The 15,476-nt window shown below is 34.5% G+C and overlaps 1 protein-coding gene and 1 long non-coding RNA gene across 2 annotated transcripts in view; one reads left to right on the forward strand and one right to left on the reverse strand.

Moving 5' to 3' along the window:
- Nucleotides 1-14,866, reverse strand: part of ell (elongation factor RNA polymerase II) — a 71,190-nt gene extending 56,324 nt beyond the window's left edge. The window contains 1 exon segment of the mRNA NM_199707.1: nt 14,683-14,866. Coding sequence (NP_956001.1) covers nt 14,683-14,817 — 135 coding nt within the window. The 5' untranslated portion in view covers nt 14,818-14,866.
- LOC141380320 (uncharacterized) overlaps nt 1-15,476 on the forward strand; it is a 371,642-nt gene that overhangs the window by 89,793 nt on the left and 266,373 nt on the right. The window lies entirely within an intron of this gene.

Here is a 15,476-nt window from a genome sequence, read left to right on the forward strand (position 1 = left end):
GATTTTAAATCGAAATCGATCGAAATTTATGCTCAATTTCGATTATCGAATCAAAAAATAGAATCGTCGATGCTGCCACGCCCCCATGTCACGTCAGCTTGGCTTGAAAAAAACAGGCTTGTTGAAGTGCTTGTTAAACTGCAGAAGCAGGAGACCGGTTGACAGAACGTAAACCCTCTCCTCTTTCAATGAAGTCGCCGGTGTGTAAGCATTTTGGATTTCCAGTGAGTTATGTTGACAACGTTCGTGTTGTCGACAAAAAAAAAAAACAGTTTTGCAGGCTCTGCTATGTACATTTTACGGACGGTTCATCCGATAGACAACACCGGCATCGCGATCCTCCGCCCGCCCCCGTTGCAAATCTGCTCGCGAAAAGTACACACTTAGGCCCTTGTCTTTGTTTTTAAATTTTAAACTGTCTTTGGCATTTTAGAACGACAACGATTTGACATCCACAGTGGCGTGTAGCATTTCTGAGCAGCCCTCCTTCCTCTCTACCTCTGAAAATGCACATCATGTGACCACACAGACACAGACGCGCCCACAGCCATGCGCTCCAGACAGCAGGTCCAGGCAGTCAGAGGACTGATTCAATCTTTCACTCACTTGTACTTAGTCATTTTAGCGAACACCTCAGATACTGTTGGCTGGTTCCTGTTGGTTGTGCGTCTTTTTTACCGACGCCATTATAACGATACAGATCACTATTCACTATACACCTATTCACGAGTCCCGCAGAAAAAAAGTGATTGACAGGTGGTAATAATGTGTGTATCTTGCCTTTATTCATTAACTGTATGATTTGTTTATGGGTAAAACAAAGACCATGCAGGTCATGTAGTTTAAACGGTAGGCTACAAATAATTATTTGGTCATTAATTAATTAATTAATTATTCATAATCGAAAATCGAATCGTGCCTTTAGAATCGAAAATGTAATCGAATCAAGGATTTGGAGGATCATGACACCCTTAATATAGATATCATATTATACTTGTATACTATATTATACTTTATTATATAATACTCATATTATATTATACTCTTATTATAATAAACTACGATATTATATAATGCTCATTATTACATTATATTATACTCTTTTTATAATAAACTATTATATTATTTATTATATTATACTGTATTACATTATACTCATGTTATATTATAAAAGCGGTTTTCATATCTTTTACTGGTCATTAATAAGCTTTTGTTTGAGTCCATTAAGTTTTTCTATAATTATAAAAAAAGCTGAAAATGCGAACAACTAAAAAACATTTTTTATTTAGTTTTATTTTATTTTTTTATTACTAGACCGTTTTATTGAACCGAAAAGCATTGAAGCGATAAACATGATGATCTACAGGAGATCTCAAAAGCGTTATAAATACAGGCATCAACCCGAGTCGCACAACTCTCCGCGGCCCTAAAAAGAGTGCAACCCTCAGCCTGTTCGTTTGAATGGGCTGCTGACATGTCACTATTCACTGGGACACAAGCCCAGAACGTTCCACAGAGCTAACCTTGGGACAGTGAGTGGCTCTGGACCAACACTCGCAGTCAAACCCCCAGCAGATCACACAACACACATACACAGGCGGAGTTGCGGCTCTATATTTGGATTATGCTACACATGCACAATAGAGGGAGTTGACATTTCAGATTTCTGTGTAGCAAGCGGCATATTTATAAACTGCATTTTCCCTCTTAGGTATTATTCCCTTTTTTTTAAATCACTAAATAGGACATATTATAAACTAAATACAGCACGTTTATAAACTATCCTTTATTATGTTTCGTGTAATTGTTATTGGCTTTTTAATATGCAGTGCTTCCCACAGGATTCAAATATACTTGAGTGGTAGCGCGATTTAAAAACAACTAAAACTACATGCAACAAAAGAAAAAGTGAATTAACAATATTTATATTTATTATACACTGTTTAGTTTTTTTTTTCTTTGAAGACCGTTGAAATAAAAAAAGAAATCCATTATTTATTTACTTTTAGTCTATTAAGGAGCCATGTGCACACACTGACAGGTGAAATCTGCTGCTGACGTTTTGTACAGTATTGCCAAAGCATGCTAGATATGTATAAAATATGTACTATATAAACACCAAATAAAAAACAATATTCAGCAAATGAGAAATAAATGACAAAGGAATAAAAACATCTGTGGAATAAAAATCTCTGAAAAGTATAATAATTACAGAAATAAAAAGTGTAGATTATTAAATAAGGCAAATGAGTTTATTAACCATATCTAACAGTCTACACATCTTGCTGCATAATTTCATCTTCCGAGTAAATACAATATTTTATCTGATTGGTTTAAATCAAGTAATTAATTTTATAATGTTTCTCTTGGTCTTGCGGCTGTGCATGCGCGGTCAGCTGCGAAGCCAAGCAAAAAATGACGACGGCTTAGAAAGTGAAACCAAAAGCCAAACCCTGGACATTTTAGGACATTTAGAAACCCTGGACAAACGCATTAAGTCCCAAAAAGGCACGTCTCTGCAGAGTATGTGAGACTGTTTGTGACGTTTTGTGTGTGCGCAAGAACTAAGTAGTAGGAAACGTGTTGAGCGAGAGGAGATTTTCCACTGGTTAATTGATCATGGGTCTATATATACTATATAGATATATGTATACTTGGGTGGCCATTAATTTACCTGACGGCCCGCCCAAGTAAAGTCTGTGTGGGAAGCATGGATTTAGATATATATTACTAGTAAAATGGACTATAACAATTTCAAAAGTGATGGTCAAGTTTGTTAATTTTAATTTGTTGTCTTATCAGATTTATTAATAACTGAAATAATTAAAACATAATACATTTTTCTAAAGAATTTAATCACTTAACTTTAAAATCTATGGGTATATCGATATCTATGATAATTATGGTAAATTGTGTTCCTGACCCCACTCAGTTTTTAGTTTTAATAACCAGAGAAAATGTCAAAAGGAAGTCATGATGCCAATTAAAGGGCTAATAGCTATAAAATTATGAAAACATTTTTAAGTCAGTACCAAAAAGGATTAAACATTATATTTTTCATTAGCTAGATACATGTTTGTTTATTTGAGACCAATCAATATATAAACTTTAGAATAAAATAAAAAAAAATGAATAAAAAAAAATCACTTCTAAAAAAAAAAATAGTAGTAGTAAGCTGGATGTTCATAAATTATAAAATATATTTATTGTTTATTTTATTTGCATTACTTTCCACTCACATTTAATATAGCATTATGTAATACAGTATAATACAACACAATGAATTCCATTTAGATAGTGATTGCATTACAAAAATATTTTCCCTCACATTTATTTTGCCATTTACATGTTCAACTAGATTTATAATACAACTAACATATTTGCTAAATAATGAAAAACTGACTCAATGTTCTTAATAATAACAGTAAAATCATGAATTTGAATACCCCTCATGTTAGAAAAATGTTTGGACATTACTTTAGTTTAAAGCAGATGAAATAATCATTTTAGTAAATTATGTATGAGTAAGTAACACTATTCTTTTTCAGCCTTGATTCACGTTGTAAGCATTAAATGCACATAAATTCAGATTTTTGTGTAGTGTGGTACAAAGAGATCCCAAGTATCCCGAGTAAAGCAAGTAAATAGGTAAAGTAAGTAAGTAGATTATATTGCATAGTGCAAAAATGACTGAAATGGCTTTACAGCAACTGAGATTTAATATATATTTAAAAAAAAAAAAAAAAAAGTCAAAATGAACCTTAACACAAAGAGCAAAGGTCTCATGACAGCCTGACATTTCAAAGTCATATTTGGCACTAGTTCTCGTTTACCAGGCCCTAGTTCCAGCACTGAAACATGTAGAATCAGCATTCCTTAAATATCCATGACCTCCCCGTCAATCCAGTCACTATCTAGTTCACCGACGGCAGTCACGTTGAGCAACACAGTTTGCAGTGCTGTGACTGTCAAAAGTGTCAAGAATGTCTCATCAATGCAGCCTCTTGCTCAGACAGACAAACACCTAGTTCACTACTTTGGACAAAATTCATATCATCATCTCATAAAGCTTTACAAAACACAGTAGAATTTCACATCAAGCTTTAACTTTTACAACCAGTGTTGAAGAAGTTAATGTGATTGAGCTAAACTCAAGTTTCATTCTTTAAATGTATTTTGTGATTTGTTGATATAATAGCCGATGATAAAAAGTAGACATCAATATTTTTTAAATTGACTTATTTTATTATTTATATTAATTTTCATTTTACCTCTTAAATTTGTAATGAGTATTAAAAAAAAAAAAAAAAAAAAAAAAAAAAAAAAAAAAAAACACCAACAGGGCTGGGCCATATGGCAAAAATGAGTTCTCGAAAAATAATTGTCCATTAAACGATAGCGATATACATTTCAATATCAGTTGTTAATGCTTCCAGATTTAAAAAAGTACCCCAACAATGACTGAAGCCCCAAAAATTAGAGGGTTCATTAAATGGCGAAATATTTGTCCAACAAATTTTCGGTGGCATAAAAATTCTGTCCATATCTAATATCAGCACACTTTTTGATTCCCATTGTTGCAAATTTCTGCTGTGTGATTGGCTCTTAGATCAATATAAAGTAAAAAAAGTCCAGAGCTTATCAGTGACCATGTTTAATTTAAGAGTTAATGATTAAGAGTAGACCATGTAAACAGCAATTTTAGATTAATTTAGCCAGATTGAGGTCATAATCGAACTAAAGAGAAATCGAATTAAGATGCGTGGCGTATGCCGATTTTAGTCGCATTATTAAAGTGCATTCCAGACATGTAAAAACCTTAATCGAACCATTACCATCATGTAGGGCTTTTCGCCACATTTTGCGACAGGATAGTCCCCACGCACACACAGACTGTTTGACACTCTTTGCACTAACTGAGTCAGTGCAGAACACAGACACCTGCCTCATGAAATGCTGAGATTTTTTTTTTTTTTCCATTCAGCATGTGGTATGAACTTCCAATAAAACAACTCTTCCAGCAGTTTATAGTTGCATCCAATATCTCGTTTGTTACGGGGGGCATGCCCGAATGAAAGTAAAAGTACCAAATCGCAGTTAAAATTGACATTCATAATGAAACACCCGAAATTACATGAAACTTCAGAGAAAATGCGGATAGCGCGGTGACACAATGACGTTGATCTAAGTGTGCGCTATAACAAGTAAAACGGGATAATCAAAGAAACATTCAAAAAGCAACTCAATCTAATTAAGGCAATAATAAGATTAAGGTGTTTAATTAAGGCAAATAATTTGATTACTGATGTCTATGTAAACGTAGTCACTGTTATTGTTATAAATTTTATCACGAAACTATATAATATTGTTTATCAGCCCAGCCCTTTATATAAAAAAAGCAATAGTTCAGTAAGGAAATATTTGTCATATAGAAACAGTTTGATTTATACGTGTTGTAGCTTACATGCGTTTAATAGTCCATGAAAGAAAAAGTTTATCAGTAAGCCTAGCACGAAAACTACCCTTCTACATTAAAACTGAAAAATAACCATTTTTAGCACCTACACTGTAAAAAATAAATAATTTAAAAATTTACCAAAAAAAGAAAAAAAGAAATTTTCAGGACATTTCAGTGGACTCAACTTTCAACCCAATAACTGCACTTGACTCAATTTCAGTTAAGTCGGCTCAAAAATGTCCTGAAGTTATTAGCTTTGAAGTCTTAACTTGAGTCTAACTTTTTTTTTTACAGTGTACTTTAATATGCAATTTTAGAGGCAGCAGGGCTCGAAATAATATATTGGGTAGCAGTTCGACCTGTTTTGATTTTTTTTTTTGCCATGTTGAATCAGTCTTCTCTGCCACTATATTGGCTCATATTACCCGTCAATCACTCAAGGCCTTCCAATGTCAAATGACAGGGAGCATTAGGGAAACACAAAGGCTGAAGTTTGAAGAAGGCACAATGATGCAATAAAAAGTACAAAAGTTTGCAAACCCACCTAAAGTTACAAATAATGGCGCCTATGAGCATACATGTGGTGAATGTAGATTCGCCAGCCGAAAAAGCTGATCATTGCCAAAGAAGCTTGACTTTACGAAGTTTAAACTAAAACCGCAGCTCATGACAAAGAACGGTATTGCACAGGTGGTCATCGAGAGAATCCTGCTTTGCCCTGCTTTTTTCCACAAATACAGATAAAATGTAAATCGCCGCATAACTAGACTGAGCATTTAAAACGACACAAAATGAAACCAAAACTTTTATAGTTATAGAAGTGAGACTTTTCTTCTTTTCTTTTGTCAGTTCTTTCGTAATGCATTTTTAAAATTGATTTACTGATGACTGCATTGCAGTTTTAAAAATTAAACTGAATGATTGATTCTATTCTTATATTTGTTTTGTTGCAGAAATATTATTTGTTTATTAAATTGGCATGCATATAAAAACAAAACGCAAAATGGATATTTCTAACTGCAATGCTTCATTTTTGTTTGATGAAAACCATAGATTTATTTTTCATAATGTAACAGGACGTTTTATAGCAGATTATTCACATTCACGGCAGTGTGATAATGAGAAACGTAATTCAATGCTAGTATTATTGTCATCATAGTCATCAATAATATTCAATAATTATTAGATATTCATTTTTAATTTCGAGCCCTGCGCAGCTATGGTATTGTGACAATTTGTGCTACATACTTGTTACCTTCCATTTAAAAAGTTATATCCTGCAGCATGGCATTGTTGTTTTGTTTATCATCAAATGCTTAAGCATAACCAAGTCAAAACAAAATCCCCATTTTCCCAAATTCATATTTCTGTAATTACTTTTGAGCCCATAAACTACTATTCTAAAGTTGTGTAAATCAAAGGCCAAATACTTAACTGGTTAATAAGTTGGAGATAAGCAACTCTCCTTTAAAAAAAAGCTGATCATCCAAAAAGTTACAACTGGAATTAAACATTTTTTTTCACTTTCAAAAACCTTAAAAAAAAAAAAAAAAAAAAAAAATATTCATCCAAGGAACACAAGACAACTTTTGTGTTCAATTTACACTTTTTTATTTGACTTCAGAATATTATGTGCAATCATAAATACCCCTTAAATGATACGTGTTGGAGCTTGATAGAGCTTCTGTTAGCATTCATTGTACAAAAAAATAGCAGCTCAAACATTCTGTTGAATGATGTTTTAACAAAAGAAAGTCATCCATTGACTTTCTTGAGCGACATGAGTGACAATTTCATTTCTGGGTTGCTGTGAATCGGTTTAATCCTCGGTTCTGGCACCAGTCAGATAAGGCTATCGCTTGAGACAACAAATCAATGACAGTCACCTGTGGAACTGCAAAAAAAGTGCAAACTAAGAGGAAGGTGAAGCCGCCACTGTTTGTGCTTCCCCTCTGGTGTCACTCAAAGTCATTACGATGGTCGATAACACCAGACTCCAAACACTGAGGAAAGACCCCTCTATCTAATATAGTTGATCCATGACGCAAGGCTAGATAAAAGATCATCATGTCCATTTAATGACCATTGTTGCCCGTTACTCTACAGAGACACTGTGTAAACTACTTTCTCTATTGGCACCTCAAGACTCTACGCAACTTCCTTCTGAGAACAAATAAAGTCCAGTTAAGTTCTTGTCATCATAAATGTGTCAGTTTGATATCAAGGGGCAATCTAAAAGCTTTTATTTTGAAGGTAAGAGTGGATGAGGCCAACTAAATGTGCAAAAGTTCTGCAAATTTTTTTTGTGTTTGTACAATCGGTACAATATTTTTTTTTTAGAGCTGTATGAACACAATAGTTCACAATCTCCATTTAAACTATTTTAATTCTAAATGATTGTGATCTGCATTGTTTGTTAAAATTGTCACAAGAAACTTTTGCTTTTGATATTTTTTTTGAATGAGAGCGAGAGAAACGTTAAATAACTCATTGTTTAATCTAAACGGCTCAGAAAAACTTTACTATATACTCGGAGAGGAGGAAATGACAGGTCTAAACTAGCTGCAAAATATGAACACCATTAGTAAAGGTTAATCAACGCATTTGCCTTATTTAAATAATCTACATGTTTATTCTTGCAATTATTATATTTTTAAGAGATATTAAAAGAACTAAGCCGAAGGAAAATGAAATGGTTGTCCGTTTTTATTCCCCTTTCTGTTGTTTATATCTCATCTGCTGTACATTTTATTAATTTGATGATGTCAGTATATTACATAGAACATTTTATATACACATCTAAAATGCTTTGGCAATCAAGTTTGCTTTGAACTAGAAAGAGAGAGAAGAAAAGCATAAAACAGCAGAAAAATAAGAGAAATGGTGGATTTTTTAATTTTTACTTTAACCTATTGAAAAGAAACAGTGTATAAATGTCATAATAAATATTGTTTAAATAAATTGGGTTCTGTTTGTTGCATTTAAATATTCAACTATTTATGTTTTGTGGGTAAATGGTGCGTTTCAATCCAGCTACCACCGCAAGTATATTTTAAACCTGTGGGAAGCACTGGCCGGTGTTAAGCCACAGGAACCAAATACCATTGAAAAATAGAAAAAAAATTTTTTTTTAAAAATCCCAAAACTCCCCAAATCATCAGTGTCATTAACCTAATGGTTAAGTGCAACGATACATATCCCTGCGGTGCATAAAGGCAACCAGAGTTCCAAATAATATACATTTTTTTTTACAGTGGATTTTTTAAAAGGAGGAACAAAAGTTTATCTAAACCAAAACATTTCAGTTAATTCTCACTATCAAACTAATGCAAAACAGTTTTTCAAAAACTTTGCAATTTTATTTTTGGGTACACCGAATCTCATGATTTTAAAGACTCAATTTTTGCCATGTGACGACTCTCTGCTGGATAAGACAAAACCTTTGGACTTGAAGTTACAACAAGCAGAAAAAAGGAACAATGAGATATAATAAACCAAGGTGCCAGAAAGCATTTCCCTTTTGACATGCTAAACAACAGGGTGGCCCAGTAAAAGGGCTGACCCATTTATTTGCAGTGCAAACTCATTCTGTTCATCGTGATTTCTCTCTACGCCAAGCATCTAGAATAGAAGCCCACCTTCCATCCTAATACAGTATTTAAGATGACCAAGTGAGACAGTCCACTAAAACTAATGTAACTAAGATGTAGATGTGTTGCAGTCTGAAGCCAAAGACAAATGCACAAAAAACGAGAAGCTTTGCTAGTCAACTTTTTCATTTCAGGTTCCAAATATAAATATAAAGAAATGTAAATATCCTGCTCGCTTTCTGAGCCCTGTCGAGCGAGTTCTATGATTGGTCATGTGCTTAACAGAAAGGGCTGCAATTGGCTTTAATGCTCTGGCACTGTTCACTGATGAGTGACACTGATAAATGGCAGCAGCAGATCACAGCTGATCCATGATAGACGTGGAGGAGAAAACAATGGAAAGATACTTATCTAGAAGTATCGCTGTAACAGCCGTGAATAGAGAAGTCATGCTAGCAAGTCAAACAGCCAGAGCGAGAGAGAGCAAGAGAGAGCGAGAGAGAGCGTCTGCATGCATGGGTCTGTGTGCACCGAAGAACAATTCATTTTGACACCCCTAGTAAAAATGTATTTTTATTGTAAGTTGTATAATCAATTCTTGTAAAATTTAAGAATTTAAATTGAATTTGCTGAAAATGTATATAAAAGTCAGCACTAATAGCATCCTCTCTCTCTCCAGCATTGCTTCCTGTCCAGCTACTGTCCTATTGCAATAGACAAATGTTTTATATTTTTTATTATTTAATCTTCAAATGAGAAAAAAAATTAAGAAAATTAACAATACTGCAGTATTCAAAACTTGCATATTTGTTTTGAGAGTTTCTTAACATTATCTTTTTAAAAAAGGTTACCAAGTTTTTAGTGTTTCTGAAGAATAACATGAACAAACTTAAAATGATAATCTAATAATAATAATAATAAACCAATAATTTATCTGGGAAATGAGTGCATGTCCAAAAGTGAGCAAAGCTTACAACTTCAGCTGACACCAAACAATTAAAACAACCATTAAAACAACAATAGCACTTTGTTCTCTATGTAAAAGTAAAAAGGAAAAATTACATACCTAGATTAAAAAAAGAAGTGCCGAATTGATAAGAATTTGCAAATGCTGTAAATACAAAAGCACTATTATCTGAATAATTTTTAAAAACTAAACATTAAGAGCCTGTTTTAAAAAAACGAGGCTTATCTCTGGACTAAAATATTTTATAAAAATGACTTGAGGAAAAACACATAACTAGTGTATATTTTGAAACCGTTCTACTGCGCATATTAGGGATGGGATAAAAACAGTTTTTAAGATTTACCATGGTTTGGAAAAATAAAGGTTTAAAAAAAAAAAAAATTTCTGTTATACTGTTCCTACGACATGTATATGAAAGTTGTGTGTGTGTTTACTATTATTTTATTTATTTATTTATTTTTTTATGACAACAGCTTCTCCACCATCCAAAAGGACTATTTTGGAGAGGCTGCTGGTCAAGCCATGAAAAACAAATTGCTTGAGCACCAACATCCAGCATGCTATACACCTAAACAGCTCAGTAGCTTACTTTATTTACAACAAATAATAAATATCCAAATACGTTACTTCAAGTTTGTAAATTTCTTTGCAACTTGATGTTGGGGGTTGTTCAAAAGTTGTTGTTTTTACCCAGACAATTCATTCATTCATTCGATTTCTTTTCGGCTTGGCCATTATTAATCTGGGGTCGCCACAGCGGAATGAACCGCCAACTTATCCAGCACATGTTTTTCACAGCGGATGTCCTTTCGGCTGCATGTCTTTGGACTGTAGGGGAAACTGGAGCACCTGGAGGAAACCCACGCGAATGCAGGGAGAACATGCAAACTCCACACAGCAACGCAAACTAACCCAGCCAAGGCTCGAACCAGCAACTTTCTTGCTGTGAGGCGACAGCAATGCCTACTGCGCCACTGCGTCACCCCCAGACATTTTAAAAGAACATGATTTAGAGCAGCAACCACAATACCGTGGTACTGTGATATTTTTAACCAAGGTTATCACACCATTAGAATCTTATATCACCCCATGCCTAGCACATAACAAAAGCTCACAAGCTCAAAAGTTCAGATCTTAGTTCCTGACCTCTTTAAAACCAAACAGGAGACAACAAGCACATATAATATGTCGCAACAATTAAAATCATCAGGTTCTCAACAAGATGGTGAGGTAAATAAAAAAAGTTTTTCGTGAATAAACAAAACCAAACAGCCAATTGATCACACCAACTTTTAGTAGCATTTGTGCAGTCTACTTGGAAGCTAAAAATACTCTAGCAAAGATTCAGCCTCCCGCACAGTGTCACATGCAGCCAGTCGAGTTGAGTTTCACATATCGCATTTAAAGAATATGTCATATTAATCAGCAGATAAGAGAGGCAGCAACACTTAAAACAGACTTATAGCTAAGCTCACGTTCACCACTCTATTACCACCAGTTTGGGTGTAGACCGAAAGCTGTAATTTTATTCCTATCGTCCAATTAACTGACATCAGAATTGTGACTCAACTTCCACTCCAGTTTAAATACGGAGAGTCTTGGCCTTTGTTGCGTCTCGGCTCGAGTTGCATTGGCTTTATTATACCGAACACGAACGGCGCATCAAAAGCATCTTCCTTTGATCTGAAACAGCACAGTTAAACCAATGCATGTTATTATCAAATATTGTCTACCTGACCACCTTGTTGTGTCTGCAACAGATCATGATCCTTTAATCTAGCAGACAAAGTCACGCAAAACACGCAATGAATTATTCACTTTGGGGTTTTTTGAAGATGTGGCAACCGTGTTTATGCACTGTTCACTAATGGATTCCAATGGTATTAACCACTGACAATCTCAAAGGGAGCATGTTCACCGCTTTGCTATGAGGAAAAGAGCGTCCACCTAAAAGAGAGTTTAAATTAGTAGCAGGGACTGGATTAAAATAGAAACCACTGGTTCAGGCTCATTTGGCAGAAAGCTGAATCTTTCTTATCAAAAGCAAACTTCTACAGCTTGGAAGGTTGAGCAATCGTTCCTAGGACCTACATATTCAACAAACAAATGTTATCAATGCGACGTCATGGGTTCAGTCAAATCCTGACTACCTCACATTGCTTTATCTTTGTTTTTAGATAAAGCAGATAAGCTTGGTGGTTTGGAAAACTGGTAGACTTTGTTTTAAAGTAAACAATAATTCAATCTTATGCCCCATTTTTCCTTAATGTACTTTAAAACAATTTTTTTCATCAAGTTTACAAAATATAATAAATGTTTTTTTATAAGTAGAGATAAAAAAAAATTATTTTTACATAAATGTTACACAATGATGCTGAAGTAACACTCGAATTTGAGCATGGAAAATTCTGTAGTACGGCGCAGGATTAAACATTTTAAAAAAGTGAGCAATTGTGGAAATTTTACATTTCTGTCCATAGAGGTCATGTTTTGATGTTCTATTGGTCTTACGCAGTCACATGATGCGATTTCACAGGTCAGAGCTCACCAAGCTTTAACTTTGAATGCAGCGAACGGTTGTTGCTAGATCAGATATGGTTGCGGCCATATCCCATTTATTGTATTTTATTAACGTCTACCCCTGCCCCAACCCTAAACCCAACCTATTACAGTAACGTAAAAACAGTAGCTGTACTGAGTATTATTTATGCGATCTAATAAATTACCCAATAAATTAATTTTGAACGCCTACCCTCACCCCAATATTATTGTTATAGTGCTAGTAAAAGTGCTGCTATATTGATGTGCATATCGTACTTCCGGCTGGTCATGTATCCGATCTAGACTTTACCACAGCAAAATACGAAACTTGTCGCACGAGCTTGCATTTCCAGCCTGATGCATTTGCATGCGTTTAAATGGAAGTCTATAGGGAGACCAGTAAGTCCAGTAAGACCACGGCTTGACAATAGAACATTCTTCTACCAATAATATTTGTGAACTTTTAATAATACGTTACTGTAAAATTTTACTTTCTCTTTATTCTTTAAACTACTAATGACAATTCTTCTTAAATCAAACAAATTTGTCATCTAAATAATTTATTACATTTGTTTTGCAAAAAATAAAGTGCCAAGCTAACATACATGTTTAGGTTTTTTTTTTTGTTAGAGAAGACTTTGTTTTAAAGTAAATAATAATTATTTTTTCCACAATATTTTGTTCCATTTTTTCTTTAATGTCCTTCAAAAAAAAAAAAACTTTTCAGCAAGTTTATCAAATATAATAAAACATTTTTAAGTACAGATAAAAATGTGTTTTATTTTTAGATAAATGTTGCACTGAATGATGCCGCAGTCACACTCAAGTTTGAGCATGTGAAAATCTGTAGTACGACACTGCGAAAAGAGCCAAGATTAAACAAGATAAGACATTTATATTAAAAAAATCAAAAATAATAAGCAATTGGTCCATATTTTACATTTCTGTACAGAGGTCATGTTTTGATGTTCAATTTTTCTTATTGGATCAAGTGATGCAATTACACATATCAGAGTTCGCCAAGCTTTAACTTTGCACCGCAGCGAACGGTTGTTGCCAGATCGGATACAGTTGAGGCCTGAGTTTAACGAGAATTTATTATATTAATTATAAAATTTTCCATGTATTGTATTTTGAGAAAGTCCACCCCCACCCCAACCCTAGACCAAACCATCACAGTAGCGTAAAAACAGTAGTTGTAATGAGTATTAATTATGCCATCTATTAAATCACCCAATAAACTGTTTTTTATTAACGTCTACCGGAACTTTTAATTATGCCCTACTGTAAAACATAACTTTTATTTTATTCTGTAAACTACAAATGACATTTTTTCTAAATTCTAAATAAATTGTCATATAAATAATTTATTAAATTTGTTTAGCAAAAAATAAAGTGCCAAGCTATCAGGCATGTTTATGTTTGTTTTGTGTTAGAAAACCAATATCTGGTGGAATAAATCACAATTTTAACATCATTTGCTTCATAAAAGGTTCTAAATAGTTTTTTTTTTTAATTGGAAGAAACAGACTGCTGTAAAATAATAATAAAAAACCACATACTACTCATACCCAAATCTAACCATTTTGCTCGTGGGGATCTTTAACTTTGCCATTACTAATTCACTGTGGCCATTAACAAGTTTGCTGAGGGCCCCCCGTTGTGAATCCAGCATAACCAGAAATATGTAAACCTATAATTTAAATTATCAAAACTTTATAATCCGTAATTTCCAAGACTTCCTGGGTCTAAAATAAAGGTGGGAAATAAAACCAAATATTCCCCACACACTTCCAGTTTTTCCACCAGGCAGCCAAGTGCTTTAAACCAAACAAGACAGTCTGCCACCAGACTAACACACATCTAACAACTTATTTTCTTTTATCACCTGCTGTGGGCTCAATTAACGGCTTCATTGGCGCAAGAAGTGCTTGATAAGGAAGCCACCAACAGCAAAGGGCAGGGACTGGGTCGCCACACCGAAGTTCCTGCTCGTTTTAAGGGGAATGTGTTGAGCTGAGTGGGTGATTTGCTGTCAGGCAGGGAAATAACTGTCGCCTGCTGTTCACTGTTAGCCTGTTAGCTCTGTTTATCCAGCCTCGCGTTGCGCTCGACGCGCGTCTTACCTTGTTGCTCTGGTAGTCCTCAAACGCCCGCAGAGCGCTGTCTGTCAGCTTGACGTGATAGACGGAGATTTTGCTGCCATTGCTCACTCTTCCACAGGACAGTCCGTAACACTGCTCCTCCTTCAACGCCGCCATCTTGCTCGCATTTCCCACCACGCTCACGCGCCTCTGCCGTGAACGCAACAAGCAGCTCGAGCGGAGAGTATGAATATTCATCCGGCGTGAATTACGTACAGGCGGGAAGGGGCGTGGCTTCGCAGTAATCACGAGAGAGATGACCAGTGATGGGGAGCCCGGCGACTCGGTTCTTTCGAGCAGTTCAAAAAGCCGGTTCAAAAATTATTCACCTGTTCTTTTACCTGGTCAGTGATATTACATGCGCTTAAAGTCCTTTAATAGTACGTATTACTATGCATTTTAAGTGTTTTGTAAAAAGGAATGAAAAAAAAGTATTTTCCTTGCTTTATTATATTTATTTTAGGATACTGGGAGGATTTCAAAACGTGGCAGTGTTTTATAAAACCTTAAAATGTGGCATATTTTTAATAATCTACATTTACAGATATATTTGGCTAGGAGAAGTGGTAAACGTATGAGAAAAAAACTCTTGTCAGCAGTTTTATCTGTAACTAACTACACAACTTTTGGTCACATCACAATTATGCAAAAAGTATTACAATATACAGAAGTGTTAGTTTCAAAACAAATCTTGCATATATCAAGTTTATTTCTTTAGTTAGCTACTAGCTAGGCAGAAACAGTGGAATACATTATAATACTTCTCTGACTTAATT

The sequence above is a fragment of the Danio rerio genome, chromosome 22, assembly GCF_049306965.1.
Source record: "Danio rerio strain Tuebingen ecotype United States chromosome 22, GRCz12tu, whole genome shotgun sequence".
Lineage (NCBI taxonomy): Eukaryota > Metazoa > Chordata > Actinopteri > Cypriniformes > Danionidae > Danio > Danio rerio.